General features: G+C 34.8%; 3 protein-coding genes across 4 annotated transcripts; 1 reads left to right on the top strand and 2 right to left on the bottom strand.

Annotated features, from left to right (window-relative positions):
* Positions 1 to 4,464: 4,464 nt before the first annotated feature.
* Positions 4,465 to 7,254, top strand: LOC145117377 (glycerophosphocholine acyltransferase 1-like). The gene is made up of 8 exons (XM_079053674.1): positions 4,465 to 4,909; positions 5,001 to 5,099; positions 5,452 to 5,509; positions 5,615 to 5,715; positions 5,885 to 5,980; positions 6,070 to 6,163; positions 6,263 to 6,500; positions 6,712 to 7,254. Exons 1-8 carry the CDS (start codon positions 4,823 to 4,825, stop codon positions 7,064 to 7,066), a joined length of 1,128 nt encoding a protein of 375 aa, XP_078909800.1. The 5' UTR covers positions 4,465 to 4,822; the 3' UTR covers positions 7,067 to 7,254.
* A 172-nt stretch (positions 7,255 to 7,426) lies between these two features.
* On the bottom strand, positions 7,427 to 13,164 carry LOC145117376 (uncharacterized). 2 transcript variants are annotated; one of them, XR_013712634.1, is made up of 9 exons: positions 12,040 to 13,163; positions 11,675 to 11,959; positions 9,305 to 10,612; positions 9,059 to 9,217; positions 8,485 to 8,901; positions 8,140 to 8,403; positions 7,923 to 7,987; positions 7,712 to 7,816; positions 7,427 to 7,621 (listed from the first exon to the last, which is right to left on the bottom strand). XR_013712634.1 is itself a non-coding variant. In XM_079053673.1 (9 exons), exons 1-8 carry the CDS (start codon positions 12,901 to 12,903, stop codon positions 7,713 to 7,715), a joined length of 3,450 nt encoding a protein of 1,149 aa, XP_078909799.1. In that variant the 5' UTR covers positions 12,904 to 13,164; the 3' UTR covers positions 7,427 to 7,621; position 7,712. The 2 variants fall into 2 exon arrangements, 1 of the variants encoding a protein (XP_078909799.1); XM_079053673.1 differs by having other exon boundaries at positions 7,712 to 7,800; positions 12,040 to 13,164.
* A 5,311-nt stretch (positions 13,165 to 18,475) lies between these two features.
* Positions 18,476 to 20,033, bottom strand: LOC145113665 (uncharacterized). The gene is made up of 5 exons (XM_079049728.1): positions 19,680 to 20,033; positions 19,361 to 19,523; positions 19,168 to 19,276; positions 18,729 to 19,050; positions 18,476 to 18,658 (listed from the first exon to the last, which is right to left on the bottom strand). The coding sequence occupies exons 1-5, from the start codon at positions 20,031 to 20,033 to the stop codon at positions 18,476 to 18,478; spliced, it is 1,131 nt and encodes a 376-aa protein (XP_078905854.1).
* Between the last annotated feature and the right edge of the window lie 301 nt (positions 20,034 to 20,334).

Raw genomic sequence — 20,334 nt, forward strand, 5'->3', positions numbered from 1 at the left:
TATATATATATATATATATATATATATATATATATATTAGAACTTACAATATACAATATCACCTCATATAAACAATTTTACCCCACCCCGTCGATCCTCACAACAACACGATCCATACTCTCGGATCATGTATGTCTAATCCATGCTCTCAGATCAGTGGCAAACGACTATACCCACTCCATACTCTCAGACTAGGGACGAATTACTATGTCTAATCCATGCTCTCGGATTAATGACTATGCCCTATCCATACTCTCGGGCTAGGGACGAATGACTATGTCTAATCCATGCTCTCGGATAAATGACTATGCTCTCTCCATACTCTCCGACTAAGGACGAATGACTATGTCTAATCCATGCTCTCAGATTAATGATGCATTTTAAAGTTCTACCCTCCGTGTATATCATACCCGTACTCGTAAGTAGATTCTACCCGACATTCATCTTAATTAATGTAGGTTTATTCCAAATCATCAAATATTATCAGATATGCTCTTAACACGTATTTCAGGCAATATCAAATATTTCACACATAAACATATATTTAATACTTTAATTAATACTTGTATTAAAATCATGTTCATGAAAGGGACTATGCACTCACCTGTTAAAGTGATGACTCGAAATTTGGGCAGTGCTTCACTTCTAACAATCGTCTTTTCCTTCGACGAAACCTATCATTATCGCTAAGTTTTTAGTCTAATATTTATTGCGACTAATTATTAGTCTAGATTCATCATTAACTCAAAGTCTACTTTCATGATCTATCAAGTAAGGAACAACCAGGTAGGATCATATCGGATGTAGGGTCCGTTTGGTATACGCAGTATATTGTTTGGAAGTCCCACTTTAAACACCTCACTAAATCACAGCCTAGACATCATCCCCGTAAGTAGATCAATCAGTATAACGAATTGGAATCACCGATAAATCTTTTTTATAGGTTCATAATAACGATAATGAACTTAAACATAAGTTATACTTAAAGTAGGGTAAGCATAACTCGCTTACAATGGGGTTTAGCGAGGAACGAGGCTCTGCGCGGGAAGAACTTCTAAGCCGAATGCTCTTCTTCTCGGAGCCTTCTGGCACTCCGGGACTCGCTACTAACTCCTAAGGAGGACTAGAGAAAAGCCTTGAGGCTTTGGGGAGGTTTGGGAGAGAAGTTGAGAGAATGTGTGAAGAAATGGGTTGATTTGCGCCTCTATTTATAGGCTGGGAACTAACCAACACGGCGTGTTATGAGCCCCAACACGTCGTGTTAAGGTGCCAAGTGTCACCATCTAGTGGCAAGGCGTGGGGAAGAAGCTGTTGTTGAGATGGTGCCACGTGTTACTCACAGATTACTCCAAAAACTAATTATCTTCTACAATCCGTAACTTTTTCATACGAGCTCTGTTTTTGACGTTCTTTATATCCACATGTAGGTAGCGACGTGATATACAACTTTCGTTTAGACTCCGTTGGCTAATTTTGACTTTATTTTTTTAAAGTTATATTTTAACAGACTTAGACAGTTAAAGTCCGTTAAAAGTTCATAACTTTGTCATCCGACGTCCGTTTTCGACTTTCTTTATATCGTTGAGCTCCTATTAATGATATATTCAATTCTCATTTAGGTTGTGTCGGCTAAAAATCGATCGATCAAAAATTCGATTTCCGGGCTGCATACTATTGTGCCAAATCTTAGAAAAATCAAAATTTCTTCAAACGAAGTCAGATTTGGATGTTCTTTTTATGTACATTCTCGGTTTAACATATACTACGACTTTCGTTTAGATCTCTAAGGCTAAAACGTAGCTTATCAAAAAATTACTTTTTACGATACACGTCGTTGTGCCGGTTTTGTCGCAAAATTTCGATGGGTCATAACTTCTTCGTTATAAATTGGATTTCAACGTTCTTTATATGTATGGAATCCTTGTGACATATACTATACTTTGGTTAAAATTATTTATTCTAAGTAATCTTCTATCAAAAATTTATTTTTAACGCTTATTGTCTCTAAATTGACCAACCCAAATTTGTGGGCGTTACAATGCATAAAGTATGAGAATTGCAAAGAGGAAAGATGAGATAAGATTAAGGGACAAGAAAAAAAGATGAAATGTGAAGGGTATGAGAGAGGTATAGATAGTGAAAATAGAGCTTTAGAAGGATGCGAGATGAGATGATAAGATGTGAGGATAAAGTATGAGCAAAGTATTAGGTGAGCCTGAGAAGAGGCTAAGAAAGAGTATGATATAAGTAGGCGAGAAAGAATAGGAGAGTATAGGGAGAGAAATAATAGTTGAGTAAACTATAAGAAAGAGAGATTAAATTTACCGAGTGTGAGAAAGAAGGTAAAATGATTTTAGAATATGTACAGAAAGAAAGATAAGAAGAAGAGCATGATAGCATGAAAAAAGATAGAATATAACTCACTAGACCTGTGATCTAATGTTTTAAATATTTTCCATGTTTTACAGGTTCAGGTAGCAGCAGCCGTTGTATGTGAGAAGATACCAGAAGGACTTAGACTAGAAGTAGTTTTATTTTTAGTATACCTTGTTGCCTTAATTTATGTTTATTATTTTATTGTAAACCCGATATTAGCTTAGGATGTAAAATGATTTTGAGTTAAAAGAATTCTGCATTTGTTAGTAAACTCTGATAATCCCTATATAATTAGATGAGAAAAAGTCGTTACAATAAATATTTATAGTGTGAAATGGATAATTAGTTATGCCAATCATTTTAAAATGAACCATAAGTTTTTTTAGTTAATCTAAGTAGTTACCTACATTAATGATATCCCTATAACTATGGAAACGAATTTCTTATTCTGATTTCATTATTTTGAATATATTCATGAGGTTTATAATTAAACAAATTTATAATTCATCCATTAAATTTTATATGAACAATTTAACGAAAACTAATATATTCAATTAGTAATTTGTATTCAACATTTCGAAGAAAAAATATCATAATTTTATATTAATTTATGTTCAACATTTTTTTTATAGATTTATATTAATCATCATCAAGAATTTCTGTCTCCTAACTTATCATATTTTTTTACTATTACCATTCTTCTTGATTTTTTCGTAACATATATTGAAGTCAACCTGAACACCAAGTTGAATATAAGCCGGTAAAAATATAATTATGAATAATTGAGTTTGATACATAAAATTAAATATGAACTGATATACAAGTTGAATATGAATTGAACACTTAAGTTGAATATACATAGAGAATACACAAGTTGAACATACATTGAGAATTTGATACACAAGTAAGTTGAATATACATGGAAAATATAATACTAAATATATTTGGAGAATACACAAATTGAATTCAGATGCTTGTTTTACATATTAATCAGAGCATCCATATATATTGGCGTAAAATCCAATCATGAAATCGAGATTCAGAAATAAGAGTAGCTGGGATATCGAGATATGAATTTGCCAAAAAAAAGGTGTGTTTTGGTTCAAGGGAAGTCTCTCAAATCCTTTTTCACCAAAGTACATGAGGATTGAGGAACCCAAGATGCTCAAATTTCTCCAATAATAAAACATGCAAACCTTGAAGCAAGATAAGATTATGCGTTTATTTTTATGTTAGAAAAATGGAATCAAGATTGAAATTATAACTACAACATGATATGGTCTGCGTTTCGAAGGTTCGAATCCGATGACCGATGATGGTGGGGTCGCCTACTATGAATCGTGGAGAAGAGTCAAGAGAAAGGTGGTGTGGAGATGATCTATTGCTTTTTACGTTTAAGGTATATATGAAGTAGATGAAGTCCTAGTCAACCAAATTCAAGTTTGTATATGATTTGTATATTGATTTATTATGATTTTTGATGATATATTAGAGATTATTGTTGGTTTTAAGGAACACACACTATCAAAATAAACGAAAATAATTTTGGAGACATAGAGGTAGACGATAGGTTGAACGAGAATTGAAATTAGAAGATGACTATTTTTTGGACATGTGTCCCTAAAAACTATTGTTTTATTATAATAAGAAGATAAGAAGATTTTAAGACATGTGTAACCTAATTACCACATCAACACATATTAAAAAAAAACAAATTAAAAAAGTATCAAATAAGTACCAACCTATTAATCCCAATATAAATATTGTTTTTTTTATCACTTTAACAAGTTAAATGTTATATTAAATAATAAAAAGAAAAGAAATTGAATGGTGTTATACCATACAAAAAAATTGTTCTCTAAGACATTTTTCTAATTTATATACATATTTGAACACAAAATAGTAGCTTTATAAATTGTGGCAAACATTTTTTTGTCATAAGATAACAATATATTCTAACTTTTGTATTTAAATAATAAAATGTGTATTTAAAATGAAAAAAACACATCCTCTCATAGAAAAGTCTACATTATTTAAATTAAAAATTAAGGTAGGATAAGTTGAGCAAGCAAAATTCTGTGATGAGAAGGTCTTTACGTGTCCACAGTTTCAAATTAAGCAAACTACAAAAAGACATAAACCTCTTCAATCAAAACGATACCCATTTCTGTAATTCTCAAACCCCTTTTATCACACAATCGATTAGCAGACAATCGGAAAAATTGAAGTCTTATTGTAATCAATAACCTAGTGAGAAGCATACCTTTTATTCAAAGCAAGCGTCACCACCGCCTTCGTTCTTCTCAAATCCCAACCCCACCGCCCATTTCTTTTATCTATTATTATTCGATCTCTCCAGACACTTCTCAATCAAAAGCTGAAAAGGATTTAAAAGAGTACAATCATTATAATAAGACTTCAAAACAAACAAAGAAAGAAAGAAAACATGTCGAGCACTGAAGAGGCGGATGATTATCAATCGAATGGGCATCGGTTTCAAGGAGTGAAGCAGAGGTTAAAAGATCGATCCAGGGTATGATTTCGAGTTCCATTTTGTTTGTTTTTGTTGATTGTTTACACAGTATTTCGAAGTTTTGAATTGGGAATTTGTTGGTTTGTTTTAGAAAGTTGCTCAAACGAAAGAAAAAACGAAGGAGATCTTGTCAAAACAAGCTGTTAAGATCGCTCAACAGGCTGAAGAACATGAAAGTTTTATCACTAAGGTAAATATATATTATGTTGTATGGATTGATAGATAGATACATTGATTCTATTAAAGAGTTAGTCGATAGAATTGCTTTATGATGTAAATTGGTTGATTATCAAGTTCAAAACTAATATACATCATTAAAGTTTAATCAAACTGTGAGTAATAAGCTACATAAGCTCTCTTGTAACTTGTAAGTAACACAAACACGAAACATACTTTGTTCAATTCGTTACAAAATTTATACGAATATATGCATTTTGAAGCTTCATAACTCACATCACAACTGAAAGTTTGACTAATTTTAGGGTTTTTACTTTTTCATATTAGCATGGGGTTAACATTAATCTTGGATGTGTTTATTGTAGGTTACTCATTTTATGGGTGTCTTTGGCTTCGGGGGATTTTGCTTTATTTTGGGTGCAAGTGAGTAACATGCCATGGATGTGCTTTTAATTTAGTTTTTGGAAATTAAAATGTAATATTGATGATGATTTGTCGTTAAATCCATTGATGTTTTGTTTGTTTTAGGGCCACAAGATATCCGATACGTCTACTGTTTGATCTATGTCACCTTTGTTCCACTTCGATGGATTTACTATCGATATAAAAAATGGCATTATTACCTTCTGGTAAATTCCAACAACCAAAGTACATTCATACTAAATCTTTAATTTCCCATTATTTATTTTTCCAACATCCTTGGAACCACGCTGCCCCATATTATGTAAATCAGGCCGTAAGTGGCTGGCATTGGAATTGAAATTCTCACACAAGACTTAAACCCTTGACAATATGCAGGATTTCTGCTATTATGCCAACACCATATTCTTGATCATGCTTTTATTTTATCCCAAAAATGAAAAACTTTTCATGGTTTGCTTCTCGTTTGCGGAGGTAACTATATTATATTCCTTTTATTTTCATTTTCTTTTCAATAATAATCCCATTCATCATTATCATCTTAATAATCCCTATTTTTGTAGGGCCCACTAGCATGGGCATTGATCGTTTGGCGTTGTAGCTTAGTGTTTAGTTCTGTGGACAAACTCGTAAGCGTCCTTATACATCTTTTACCAGGTGAGTTGTTACTTATTACATACTGTCCTAATAAATTCTGGATCAACTTAAAACACCATGATGAAAGTCATTAATTTATTACCCATATTTTTTTTACAGGGGTGGTGTTTTTTACTATACGATGGTGGGACCCGGCTTTTTTTGAAGCTATGCATCCTGAAGGAACTGCAATGAGAGCTTCATGGCCTTATGTGGGAAACAAATCATTCCTGTGGACATGGCTGTTTACTGTCCCCTTAATTGCCTACAGTCTCTGGCAGGCGTTGTACTTTCTGATAGTCAATGTCCTTCGTCGTCAGAGGTTGTTAAGGGACCCTGAAGTCATGACCTCTTACAGGTCAGTAAAGTACACAACATTCTCTTATTTTGTTATCACTAACAGTGCAACAAGCCACATCAGTGCAACACGGTTGTATAAGTGACTATATGTTGGAGTTTCTCCGTAAGGGCTCTTTTGGAGAGACATTCTTGGACTCCACATATATCTTACGATATTGTTATATTTAAGATGCCTGATTTTGATTTGGTATCTGGTATGATTATTATAGGGAGCTTTCGAAAAAGGCACAGAAAGCGAACAACTTGTGGTGGAGGTTAAGTGGTTTGCTTGGGGACCAAAACCGTATGTTTATGTATATTTTACTGCAAGCGCTTTTTACGGTGGCAACGATGGCTCTTACTGTGCCTATCTTTTTGTCATATGAATTGCATCTTGCTTTTCAAATGCTTAAAGTTTCGGCGACAGTATGGAACGGAGGTTCGTTTTTATTAGAAGTTATGCCTAGACAAGTTGTTCTTAAGGAGAAAAGGAAACAAAAAGTGGTGCAGCCTGTAGAAGAAAATCATCAGCAAGACTTGGATCATGAAAAATCAACCGAGGTAAATAATGTTTCGGAAATGTAATTGTATACAGTGTGTTTGAGTTTGTGTGTGTGTTTTGAATTTGTTTTGTGTGTCGTGAAATTTACATTCTAGTTTGTTTGTTTATATCGTTGGTTGTTAAGTAGTTTTGTGTAGATTATACAAACATGGCTGAAAGTAAAAAGTGTGTTTGTTTCTGCTATTAAACAAGTGTTAATATTGTTTTCGTAGAGTGGTTTATTTTTTGGTTTATTGAAGAGGGTGACGAAGGAGATATAGGTAAAATGGTAATTTACATGAACTTAATGTCCATTGCTAACAACTTTAGGTCATGGCTTTCGCCCATGGACCGTGAGACTTTGACATCTGGTAAATGACAACAATACCCTTTTCGTCAATGTGTACAAATAATAAAAGATCCGTGGATATATTACTCTCTCATGTTCAGAACAACTTAAACTGTACACACACCAATCAATAGTGTACAAATGATAAAACAATCATAGGTATATTTCTCTCTCAATTTCAAAACATATAAGAGAACAGTAAAAACAACAATGATCCATCTTGTACAGAAGATACAAGGAGCACAATGTTCTGTAAAATAAATAATGTATTAGCTAAACAGCATGACACAAAATTTATACGAAGATGAAGCTGTAGATGTGATAACTGATAACCATATACCTTAGTCATGTTTGCTAGAAAATTGCCCTCCAATACACGCACAACATGATTTTGATTTATTCCAAAATTGACCTCCGCACGAAGCAACTCTGTAACATAGTAAGACTATAAAGTAGAAATCAGAAATCGAGAATTTGTTCACACAATTCTCAGTCCTGAAGCAGCTCGAGTCATAAGTAAGCACACAACGAGAACGAGGACGAGAGTGAACCTGTTGGAGATGAGGTTCCACCATGAGCAGGAACAACAGTTTCTTGAGCCATATGACGTTTTCTTCTGTATCAGAAGTAAAAGAAAAAACCAAACACATGAGGACTTGTAAAGGGTCATTCAACCTGATACTATTTTTGCCTAAGCACGCTTAACTACAGACTGTCTGTCTTGGAAGGACAGAGAGTTGGAAAAGAGCGGTTAAAAGATTTTCTTACCGTGGTGTTACCGTTGGGGGAACCTTTTTGCAGTAAAGAATCCGAGGGAGCGTTGCCTTCGCCATTGCTAGACTCGGAGCTTGTACTACTACTACTACTGCTGCTTCTCTTGGTTTCAGATTCTTGGGGTTTTGTGCTGGGTATTAAGTTGGTGTCAAAATCATTGAAATTTATTTCTCTTGTGGCGATGATAGGCTCGGGTTCCTTCTTGGTGCCATGTAACTTAATTTTGATATTATCATTTTCTTCTGAGTTATGCACTTCCTGCGTCCAGTTAAGTTTGCCAAAATGTTTTTAATAAATTTGTTTTTGTTATATGATTAGGGTATGCTAAGATGAACTCACCGTGGTAATCTCCATGGGTGTAATATTATCATCTATGATTTCTTCTTCTTTGGTTTCGTGTTCAATGGTGTTTGTTGGAAGTGTGTTTTCATTTTCTATCTCCATGGGTGTGATCTTATCATCTATGATTACTTCTTCTTTGCTTTCGTGTTCAATGGTGTTTGTTGAAAGTGTGTTTTCATTTTCTTTTTCGGCTTTCTCGATGTCACCTTTGTTGGATTCTGAAGATATGAGTGGTATATCGCTTTTGTTTTCGAGTTCATTTTCCAAAATGATGTTTGATTCCTCATTCGATTGTACATCAGTTATGGTTTCTTCTATGCTCTCAGAATCAACCAAGAGTCCATCACTCTCATTTTTAGCATCTTCAACATGCGTTATCTCGGGTATATCATCAACAGGAAAACTCTCCACTTCCTGCATTAATCCATGTTTCTAAATCATCTGCTTATTGAACAAAAAGTGTTGTATTGCGTTTGTGTTTTGACATGGATTAGAGTGAGACCAAGAGCATCCATAATATATAAAGAAAAATGTTTTAATTATTAAATATTGTAATTTAAGATGAACTCACCATAGCGTCGTCATCAACACTCTCTTCAATCACCGTGGATTCTTCCACCCCTGTATTCAAGTCCATCGTCTCACCATTGTCATCTTCATCAACATTTTCGTCATGTAGACCATTGCCATTGCTGCTACCAAGAACTTCAATGTCGGTTACTCCCCCACCCTGCTTCAAAGCTCAAATTATGAACACCATCTATACACATAAATTATCAAACAAATCGTTTAATATTTTGTTTAGCGTGAAATTTACCTGTAATATTAACGCTTTTTCAAGTTCTTCAACAACATGAGCCATGGTTGGTCGTTCTTCAGGGTTTTCTACTACGCAGTGGCATGCAATTTTGGCATAAGTTTCCAATGCTTCTGCTTTTATTTCATTCCTAATATCGAAATGCACAATCTTGCGTAACATATTTTGTTCGAGCCTCTTGGGAACCAATTGAGTAACATGTCGTTCTTGATAATCATCGGTATCCACTAACTCCGGCACCCCGCATAAAACTTCAAGCAATATAACACCGAATGAATACACGTCAGATTCCTTCGTCTTACCTTCAGGATCCAGAATCCTCTGAGATTTTCCAGGCAGTAGTTTCGACAACCCAAAACTTGAAACTTTAGCTACGAATTTTGATGAAATTGAATCCAATTTCAACAAAATTTTCGAAAGTTTGATGTCACCGTGGATTATACCAGGCGTAGGGTTTAGACCGCTGTGCAAATAGTCGACTCCGCGAGCAGCACCGAGGCAGATCTCGAGTCGCTGGATCGTAGTGAGATGTTTACTTAAATTATCCGCTAGATTCCCACCGGAGATGTATTCGTAAACGATTGTAATTTCGTTGTTTTTTTCGTCGCAAAAGCCGATAAGCGCGACGAGATTTGGGTGGTTTTGGAAGCGAGCTATGTTTAGAATTTCTGATAGAAGCTTGGGTTTAATGTTGCCGAGGTTTGTGATGTTTAATTGTTTTAATGCGACTTGTTGATTGTCATATTCTCCTTCGAACATGCTTCCGTAACCATCAATGTCGATTCTCTTTCCAAATTTGATCTTCTGGAAGGGAATTCGAAAATCATCCAGCCCGTCTCCAACCTCGTTCCCTGACCTATTGTCTGATTCCGGAATTCCAGAGTTCGATTCCTCTTCAGACTTGGAATCGTTTGTGATTTCTTCTGTGGTTTCTGGAGCATTATCAATTTGAGTTTTGCTTTGGTTATCATCTTCGATTTCTGTGGTGATGTTCGATATCTCTTTGGAGTTTAAATCGTCTGTGATTTCTTCTGCGGTTTCTGGCATATTGATGCTCGCAATCGCAGTGTTGGTAATCTCCTCTTGATCGTCTCCAATTTGGACTAAGTTTTGGTTATCGTCTTCAGTGATGTTTGATTCCTCTTTGGAGCTTAAATCGTCGGTAATTTCTTCTGTGGTTTCTCCATCATTGGTGTTCGTTATCACAGTGTTGCTACTCTCCTTTTCAGCGTCTTCGATATGAGTATTGTCGGTTAAACTCTCACCATTGACGCCATTTAGAAGTGAAGCATCGAAGCTCCGCTCTTGCTGCATCAAACCATTGTTTCAGAAAAAAAAAATCACCAATACAATTTTGACACATCATAACAAACTTCATTCTAAACACAGTCAATAATTTAATGATTTATTAAAATCGAATAATTTATAGATTTGATTATTATCATTTATACATCAAAATAATTTAAGGTAATTCTTTTTGTGCCCTAACATTTGCTTTGTGTAAGTCATGTGAATGTGAATGTAATAGTAGTTGTGTATCAATGGTTTATAACCAAGACTTTTGTTATAAATTATGGAAAAGTGTTTTACTAATATAATAATATTTTAAACTGCAATGCTAAAGAAAACCGTACCAAAATAAAATTTTAGATAAATAAATAATAAAAAAAGACAATAATAATAAATAAATGAACTTAAAAATTATCAAATAAAAAAATTAAAAAAAACACGTTTCATACTAGTTTTAGGTAAAAATATGTGGTGTGACATGGACCACTCTTTCACAAGAAGGTTATATGCTACAATTTCCATTTTTAAAGTATCATATTATAATTATAATATTTGTTTTAAATGGCAAAGTTTTGGTAACTTTTAATATTGATTACAAAATATTAATTCGTCATGCCTGGTCCAAAAGATTGTTCCGACGACTTGCAGTTTAGGTATATAATGAAATGTTTTATTTGATTTGTAACGGTATGGCCCATAATATATAAATGGATTTTAGTTTATTACGTACAAAAAGCAAAAAAGTTAAATACTGAAAAATACTTCTAGAAAAATATATAAAATATATATGTGAATGAAAAAAAATATAGATGTGAAAGAAATTAGCACATGTGTATATGCATCAACAATATTTAAAAAAAATGTTTATTATGATAAATAATTAATATGTGATGATGTATATAACGGGTAACTCTTTGTATTTGTTATGGTAAATAATTAATGTGTGATAATGTATATAACGTGGTATTTATTGATTATGATTTTTACAATAATTATTGTAGTATTAACCTTTAATTATATTAACATTATTATATGTTAGAATTAAAAAAAAAAAAAAAGGTTAAAAGAAAAACAACTCACCACAGTAATATCGTCGTCTGAATTCTTCTCATTGGTAGATTCTGAAGATTTGTCAACTTTGCTAATCTCATCCGCTTTATCTTCTCCGGCGACATCGGGGATCACCTCCTTAGCATCTCCTACAACCGCCACAATCTCCGCCTCCTGGGGTTCTTCGTCAAGTGTTTTTGAATCCACCTTCTCATCATCGCCATCTTCTTTCTGACCATCATCTACGACTGTTTCATCTGCTAGGTCGTTGATGTTTTCGCTACCAAGAATTTGAACATAGGTGACCTCTCCTCCCTGCATCAAAAGCTCAAAAGTAAATACTAAAATTACGTCGACAAACAGTCAAATTGGGTCGACAATTGTACAGAATTTACCTGTAATCTCAATGCTTTTTCGAGTTCTTCGACAACCCGAGTCATGGTAGGACGTGTTTCAGGGTTTTCCAATACACACTGGCACGCGATTTTCGCGTAAGTTTCCAATGCCTCCGTTTTGATTTCTCTTCTGATATCGAAGTGCACGATTTTGCGTAATTTATCTTGTTCAAGTCTCTTCGGGACCAATTCGGAGACATGGCGTTCCTGATAATCATCGGTATCCACCAATTCCGATACACCACACAGCACTTCAAGCAACAGCACGCCGAAAGAGTAGACGTCAGATTCCTTCGTCGGCTTCTCGTTGACTTCATCCTCCGGATCCTTCTGAGCTTTTCCAGGCACGATTTTGGATAATCCAAAACTCGAAACCTTTGCTTCAAATTTTGATGAATTTGAATCAGAATTCAACAGGATTTTCGAAAGCTTAACATGACCATGAACGATTCCAGGTGTGGTGGAGTTTACGCCGGTATGCAAATAATCCAGTCCACGAGCAGCACCGAGACAGATCTCGAAGCGCTGGATCGTATTCAGACGTTTTCTCATCGTATCAGCTAGATTTCCATTTGCGACATACTCGTAAACGAGAATTATCTCATTGCTCCTTTCGTCACAGAAACCGAGAAGAGCAACGAGATTTGGATGTTTCCGGAATTGAGAAATCGTTAAAATCTCACCTAATAGCTTCGGTTTAACGTTACCGAGGTTCGTGATGTTCAACTGCTTCAACGCTACTCGTCGATCTCCAAATTCTCCTTCGAACACACTTCCATAGCCGTGACCCTCGAGCTTCTTACCAAACTTGATCTTCTCGAACGGAATTCGGAGGTAATCCAGCCCGTCTCCGTTCTCCGACATGACTCTTAACTCTTCTGGTCACCGTATTGTTGGAAATCGGGAACCAAATCTCTGAGGAATTACGATGCAATAGAAGTTGTAATTCAACAAATAGTGGCCGAAACAGAGGTGCATTAAACGTCAAGCAGTGAGAACAGTAATGGATGACAGAATCATGGACTCTCAGGGATTTTTAAAATGTGATGAAAATGAAACAGAGTGAAAGCTGAATTTAATAATGGCGGAAGCCGGTAGAAGACGAGCGAGGTATGAAAGCAAATGACACCTCCATAAATTAAAGACATGTCAAGTCATGGGGCATATTATAATTGTGATAAGTAGGTGTCTTCATTTGCATTAAATTCGAAACTAACTTAATAGATCTATTATTATTATTATATATATTAAAGTTATGAAAAGTTTTAAAAGTAATTTTTTTTTTTTTTCAATTTTGGTCCTCCAACTTACAACATTCCCTTTATCTTTATGCTTTTGTTCACAAACAACCCTTTCACTTTGGTTTGAATTTTTCATAACCCTCGCCTTTTATTATATATTATTAGTATTTAGTCTTTTGGCAGAAATGGTCCCTCATTATTATTATTATTATTGTTAGACAAAATTACACGATTGGTCCCTGTGGTTTACCAGATTTAACATTCTCTTTTTGGTTTTAATTTAATGTTTTATTTATTAGAAAATACTCACCCAATATCATAAACCCACCCACCATCTGCCAAGAAAATACCCACCCAATACCATAAACTCACCCACCAGCTGCCATCACCACCACCACCACCACCAAAATTACATAAATGGTCCATATGGTTTACCCATGGTGACAAATTCAGTCCCTACTACGTGAAAAGACCAAATTACCCTCAGATTAACGGACAAAAAACAACCAACATGCTACTTTACTTTACAAAGCAATACTTTCCGACCCCGGCAACGCCGGGGAATCTTTTCTAGTTATTATTGTTATTATTATTATTATTATTATTTATTTTTTTTGAACCGGCAAATACAAATATTATAATCTACTCCTAAACTAACACCCAATTCCACTTGTGTCCACCACGGGACTTGAACCCTCAACCTTAAGGAGAGAGGGCACCACCTGATACCGTTGGGCTAGAAGCCGAGACTGCCGAGACCACCACCCCCTTCCATGTCATCTTCTTCAGTTGCCAAAGAGAGAGACTCGGTGACGAGTCACCGAGTTCCACAGAAAACCTCGGCATGCGGAGGTGAGGAGCGGTGTTCCTCGAGTTGCCGAGCTCCAGGTCACCCTCCACCTCACTCTTGCCGAGCCATTCTTCTTCTCACACCCACCAGCCTAATATAATCAAACATGGAAGATAACAATGTTTTACAACCTTATCATAAAATATTTTGAAATCTCCATAAAGTCCTAATATTTTGTGTCAGTTTATAGTTTAATCTAAACATTTGTTTTTTGAACAGAAAAGTCCCAATTATCTAATTTTATACGATAATCTATTATTTCATGTTGAAAAAAATAAGGATTGTTTCGTTAATCTGAGCAAAATATAAAATAATTGAGACTTTTTTGTTCAAAAAATAAACGTTAGGATTAAACCGTAAACTGATCCAAAATATTGAGTTTATCTGAGATTTTCCTAAAATATTTATTAGACTAACGAAAAAAGCTTCACGAATTGGCAAGTTAATTGTTCATGGCACAAAATGATTTCACTTATGATTCATGAATACTTTAAGTTAAATCATCAAAAGCTTTAACGTTACCGCTTCACGAACTTCTTATTCGCAAACTAGCAAAGAAAAAAAACGGGGCAAGCTCTTTATATAACATTGGATCATGTTTTTCTCGACAAAGTTCTCTTTCCCTGAAAATGCCATATTTTAATGAAGTGTTCCCTCTAATAGCCGATCCCTTCAAATCTCATATCGTGATTTCAAAACCTTACAATATCGTTATAGGATTGTGATTAGCTTTATATACTTAGTAGCTGTTTAGTATTGCGTTGAATTCTAAATTGAATGGTTTCAACCTATTAATGGTTAAGAGAATGTAAGATTGATTAACCTTTCAAAGACAATTCCAACAATTTTGATTTGTTCAGTGTTCATTTAGATGTATCAAACAACTCTTACCCTTGTCTTGTTCAAATATATAGAGGGTTCTTATACATTGTGAATTAATCAAAGAATATATACTTTCATAGTTTGAGAGCTACATTGGCAACCTTAACCATGTTATATATGTTCGATTCTTAGTTCTCTTTTTGTCGGACCAATGGCCGACCTTGATTAGAATAAAGCAACTATCTACCTTGCAATCAACCTTATAAGTTTTAGGTGTTGTTTGTCTTTTATAAAGAAAAAAGTCTGCAGTCTGCGAACCAAATATGCAAACCTCTTGTTAGAGTTTGGAATATATTAGTTGTGTCAATTTGTAACGCGCTTTGTTCGCATGTTTTGTATTATTTATGTCTTTTCTTACTGTGAATTGATTTAGTTCCAAATTCACACATTATGTATTCCTTTCTAATGTTCCCGTGAAGCCTATATAAAGGAACGTTAGTTAATGAAATGGGTCAGAGTTTTTGATAAAATAGTTCTTTCTTGTATCGAATTGTTCTACTGACTCATTAATGAAAGTGAAATCTTATTTACCTTGTGCGTCCTTGTGAATCTCTTAATCGTTTGAATCATGAATCCAATCGTTTCATCAATTGGTATCAGAGCGGGAGATCATCTGAACTTTTTTCAAATCTCGATTTTGTCGTTGTTCATCGTGTTTTTCCAGATTTGTTCATCGAATTCTAGATCTATTTCGTATTTTGCAAATCTCTTTGCAATTTGATCTTTAATTCCTTGTTTGAATCTTTTGATATGATTCTAAAACTCTATTTCAAGTTCATTGATCTGATTCTTGTTTCATTTCATTCAAAATGTCAAAAGAGGATTCACACTCAATTATGTTCATTCTACCAAGTAATATTGGTTCTACATCGAGAATTCCTATTCTATTCTCTAAATACTATGAAGTATGGGTTCTTCACTTTGAAGATTATGTTCTAGGTATTGAAACTCATGGATCTAGCATTTGGCACGCAATCACAAAAGAATCATTCAAGTATTCCAAGACGAAGGTTGAAGTCAGAACTCAAGACGATTATGACACCATTGTTGCTGATGACACTGAAATTGATTCTGTTGAGAAAGACAAATTGATGTGTAACCTGAAAGCATTAAGAATCATAAGTTTTGCTCTTCCTCCTGACGCTTTTCGTTTGGTCAGTTCTTATCAGACTGCAAAAGAGATATGTGATAAATTGAAAGAGTTATATTCTAGAGATGTTGATCTCACTCATTCTCTACAAACATCACTTCTGTCTGAATTTGGATCTTTTGAGCAAAAGTCCGATGAAACCATTGAACAAACAGTTAATTGATTTAATCATCTTTTAAGTCGTATGCTACAACACAATTTGAAAAGAGAAGTCATTGAACAAAAGGTCAGGTTCACGGATAGTTTGAGATCAGAATGGAAGTCAATTGTGTCTATTGTTAAAGCTCACAAACAATTCAAGAATTGCTCTCTTGCACAAACGGTTGGTATACTAAAGTCTCATGAAAATGAAGTGATGAAGGAAGCAAAGTTGGTGACGAGTGTTGGTTCATTAGCACTTGTTACGAAAAGTGAAAGCTAAAAAAAAAAGACAAAGATTGTGGTTGAAGATTTTGAATCTGATATCTGAGATGAGGAGCTTATAAAAGAAGATAAAGTTCTAATGGTAACTAATCAAAAGAGATTCTTCAAAAATAACTTCTCACTTTTCAAAAATAACAAAAAAAAAAAACGAATCAGCTGGAAATAATTATAAGTAAGGAAGTTCAAACTCTAAAAAATCAAGAAGTGAAAGTTTTAAGAATTTTCAAAGGGGCGACGAAAAGAAGGAGAAAAAGTTACTAGGTGATTCAGGCTTTGACTGCAATTATTGTCATGGAAAGAATCATTTTGCAAAAGAATGCTTTTTGCAAAAACAGAATGAGAAGAAAGAAAAGGACAAAGATGAAGCCTATTATGTGAAGAAAATTGAGGAACTTCGCAAGAATTCTAGCAAACCAGCTCTTGTGGTGATTGAAGACAATAGTGATGATGGAAACGTGGAAGTATGGTCAACTGACTCAGAAGATGACGAAGTTTGAAGACTAACTCACATTGAATGTTTGATGGTGAAGACCGAGAAGAAGAATATCGGAGGTAGGTGTTTGATGGTGAATATCGTCAGTTCTGAAAGTCAAGGTTATTTTATAGATGAAGGAACAGTTTCTGATGCTTGTTTTTCAGCGAAGACGGTCAAAGAACATGTCTCTGAGTGCGAAAAGGTAATTGACATGGTACATTCTATTCTTAAATCTCTTAATATTCCTGTTTCTCGTTATAATTTTGAGAACAAATTACGCAAATGGTCCTTTAGGTTTTGGGTTTTCCCTAATGTAGCCCCTACGGTTCTTTTTTCCCTCAAATAGTACCTACGGACCATAAGTTGCACGCATTTGGTCCCCGAGTTGGATGTCCGTCCATTCTAACGTTAAGTTGCCCCCATGTGACTTGAACATGAGGATATTTATGTCATTTTAGCCTAAAGGACCTTTTCTGAACATATAAATTAACGTCTATATTACTTCTTCTTGTTCTTCCTCCCAATTCAATCGATCACTACTACTGTTAGAGAAAGAAAGCTGTGGAAAATGCCGATATGTGCTTATGGAAATCGTGATCTAGCCATCGTCACTTCCTGGTCAGATCGCAACCTTGGAAGGCGATATTGGTCTTGTCTTCGTAATGAGAGAAGGTGTGGTTGGATTGGGTGGTTTGATGAACCCATGTGCCCTAGATCGGTGGAAGTGATACCTGGGTTAATCAGGTCTATGAACAAGCTCCAAGAATCTCTTCAACAAGCTACAATGCAAGCTAGGATGTAGAACTTAATCATTCTCTTTAGTTGGGGTCTTTTTGAAATTCTTTACTTAAAGCATGGTTGAAGTTGCCTCTGAATGTGGTGTCTGAATGCAAGAAGTAGTGTCGTAGTCATAGGGTTTATGTACTGGTGGTCTTATTTTGAGTCTGAAGACAGGAAATTATAGCATGGTTTATGTAGTGTTTGTGTCTGTTTTGAGTTTGACTGCAGGAAATTATGTTCTGGTTAATGTTGTCTTAATGTTATAGTCTTTGTGTAATCAAATGTTTTAATTTCAGAACAAGGTTATTGTGTCATGGCTTTGTGTAATCAAATATTATTTGACAAGAACACCAATTCAACATGCATGACCATACACTTTGAATATCACAAATACTACTTGACAAGAACAACAATATAACAAAAATGCAATTGTATATCACAACAACAGTTGACATTGTTTCATAGTTTACCTATGTGTACAATGATTCAAGGTCAACATGCATGACCATACAAAATAAGGAGCCCAAAGTAAGTATTGTTTGGTACATAAACATAGGTGTTAACATAACCATAAAAGAAAAGTGCAAATTACATCAAAAGACCTAATGGTTCTCAACAACACCCCCTCCTCACTTCTATGCTCCTATTTCTTCAGTTCTTTTGTCATTAGGGCCACCTTGACCTTTACAAGTTCTTGAATTATGCCCTTTGTTGTTGCACTTTCCACATGTGACAGTGGTCCACCTCTTGGACAATTTATTCCCCTGTGTAGCAGGTTCATCATATGCCCTCTTCCTTTTCTTCTTGGGCCTACCCACCTACAAATGTACATAAGATTAAATTGTTGTTCTTCAGAAACTGCAGTTATATTGATATATGAAGACATACCTGAACAACATGTTTGGGTGGAAGCAACTTAGTTGGGCATTGTGATTTGGGCCACATCAATCTACCATTTATAGGTTCAATTTTGTGTTTGTACACTTCTGCCCATGTAACTAGCCAGTAGCATGGGTGGACCCAATGTTCCAACTCAGGAACATTCTTTGCTCCATGTTTAATCTTGTCCCATATTGCACTTATTGCATGTGAGCATAACATGCCTGTAATTTCCCAATGTCTACATGTGCATGTTTTTTCATCCAAATTCACAATAAACTGATCACCCCAATGAGTAGTGACTTGAGTTTTAACCCCATTGAAAATACACCTGTGCTTTTGTTATTGTCTTTTCATTTGATCAAGAAGACTAGTGGCAGTTGGTGTGAGAGGACCATGACATCTATCAATCTCTTTTTGGAAATTGCAAATTCTCTTCATCAAATACTCTCTAATATACTCCAAACAATAAATGATTGGTTTATCCCTGCCACCTTGTATTTTTCCATTCAGAACCTCACACAGGTTATTCAACAAGATGTTAGTATGTGCCCTCCCTGTTTAGTCATATAATACAAAATGAGAACAAATCCTAACAATGACAAGTAAATGTTAACATAAATGAAAGATAAAGTACTAACCTGAGAAATGAGATCTTGCCCAATGAGCTGGAGGAATCTGTATCAGCCAATCATGAGCTTCAGCTTTGAATTTCTTTAGCTCTTCTAATGCTTTCTCAAAATGCCTTACAGTAGTAGCAGTTGCACATGCCCACACCAAATCTTTGAGCTCTTTATCCTTCCACTGTCTTTTCATATTTTCATAAATATTCCTCAGACAGAACCTATGCTAAGCTTGAGGGAAAAGTTTGGCAATTGCAGGAATGATACCCTATTTAAATATTTCAATACTTAGTTGACTAAATAACAACAATATCAAATTAAATTGAAGTATATGTACCTTCTGCCTATCTGAGATGAAAGTGAAGTTTGAATTAGCATAAAGTTCCAGATCATTACCAAGTTGTTCCAAAAACCATGTCCATGAATTTGTGGTTTCATTCTCAACATGAGCATATGCAAGAGGATATATCCCATTCTTGGAATCTACCCCTACGACAGTCAAAATTTGACCAGGATAGGGACCTTTCATGAAAGTACCATTCAACCCTATGAAATCCCTTAGATTAGCCTTAAATCCTTCCTTTAATGCCCCTAAACAAATGTAAATTCTCCTAAACGTCCTTGTATCAGAATTTAAATTTGGCTCAGTGTGACAATCGATCTTCACATTAGTACCTGGGTTTCTTTCCATCAACTCTAGTCCATAGTGTTGGATTAGGTGTCTAAGCCCATAACTATAATTGGTATGTACTTGAATTGATAGCAGCACAGTCCTTTTGGGTTGCCCTCAACCTAGCAACTGGACAAGGAAATTGTGAAAGGAGAGATATTAATTTATAAGATTAATAAATTAATATAAATGATTTATTAATATGTTAATGGATTAATATATTAATTAGAAATCATTATGTTTAATTAATTGTTAGCCAGAAATTAATCAGAATTGATTTTGGGGTTAAAAGAATTAATTATAAGGTGCAGGGACTAGTTTG

This window comes from Lactuca virosa, chromosome 5 (genome assembly GCF_052849685.1).
Source record: "Lactuca virosa cultivar CGN04683 chromosome 5, Lactuca_virosa_CGN04683_v6, whole genome shotgun sequence".
Lineage (NCBI taxonomy): Eukaryota > Viridiplantae > Streptophyta > Magnoliopsida > Asterales > Asteraceae > Lactuca > Lactuca virosa.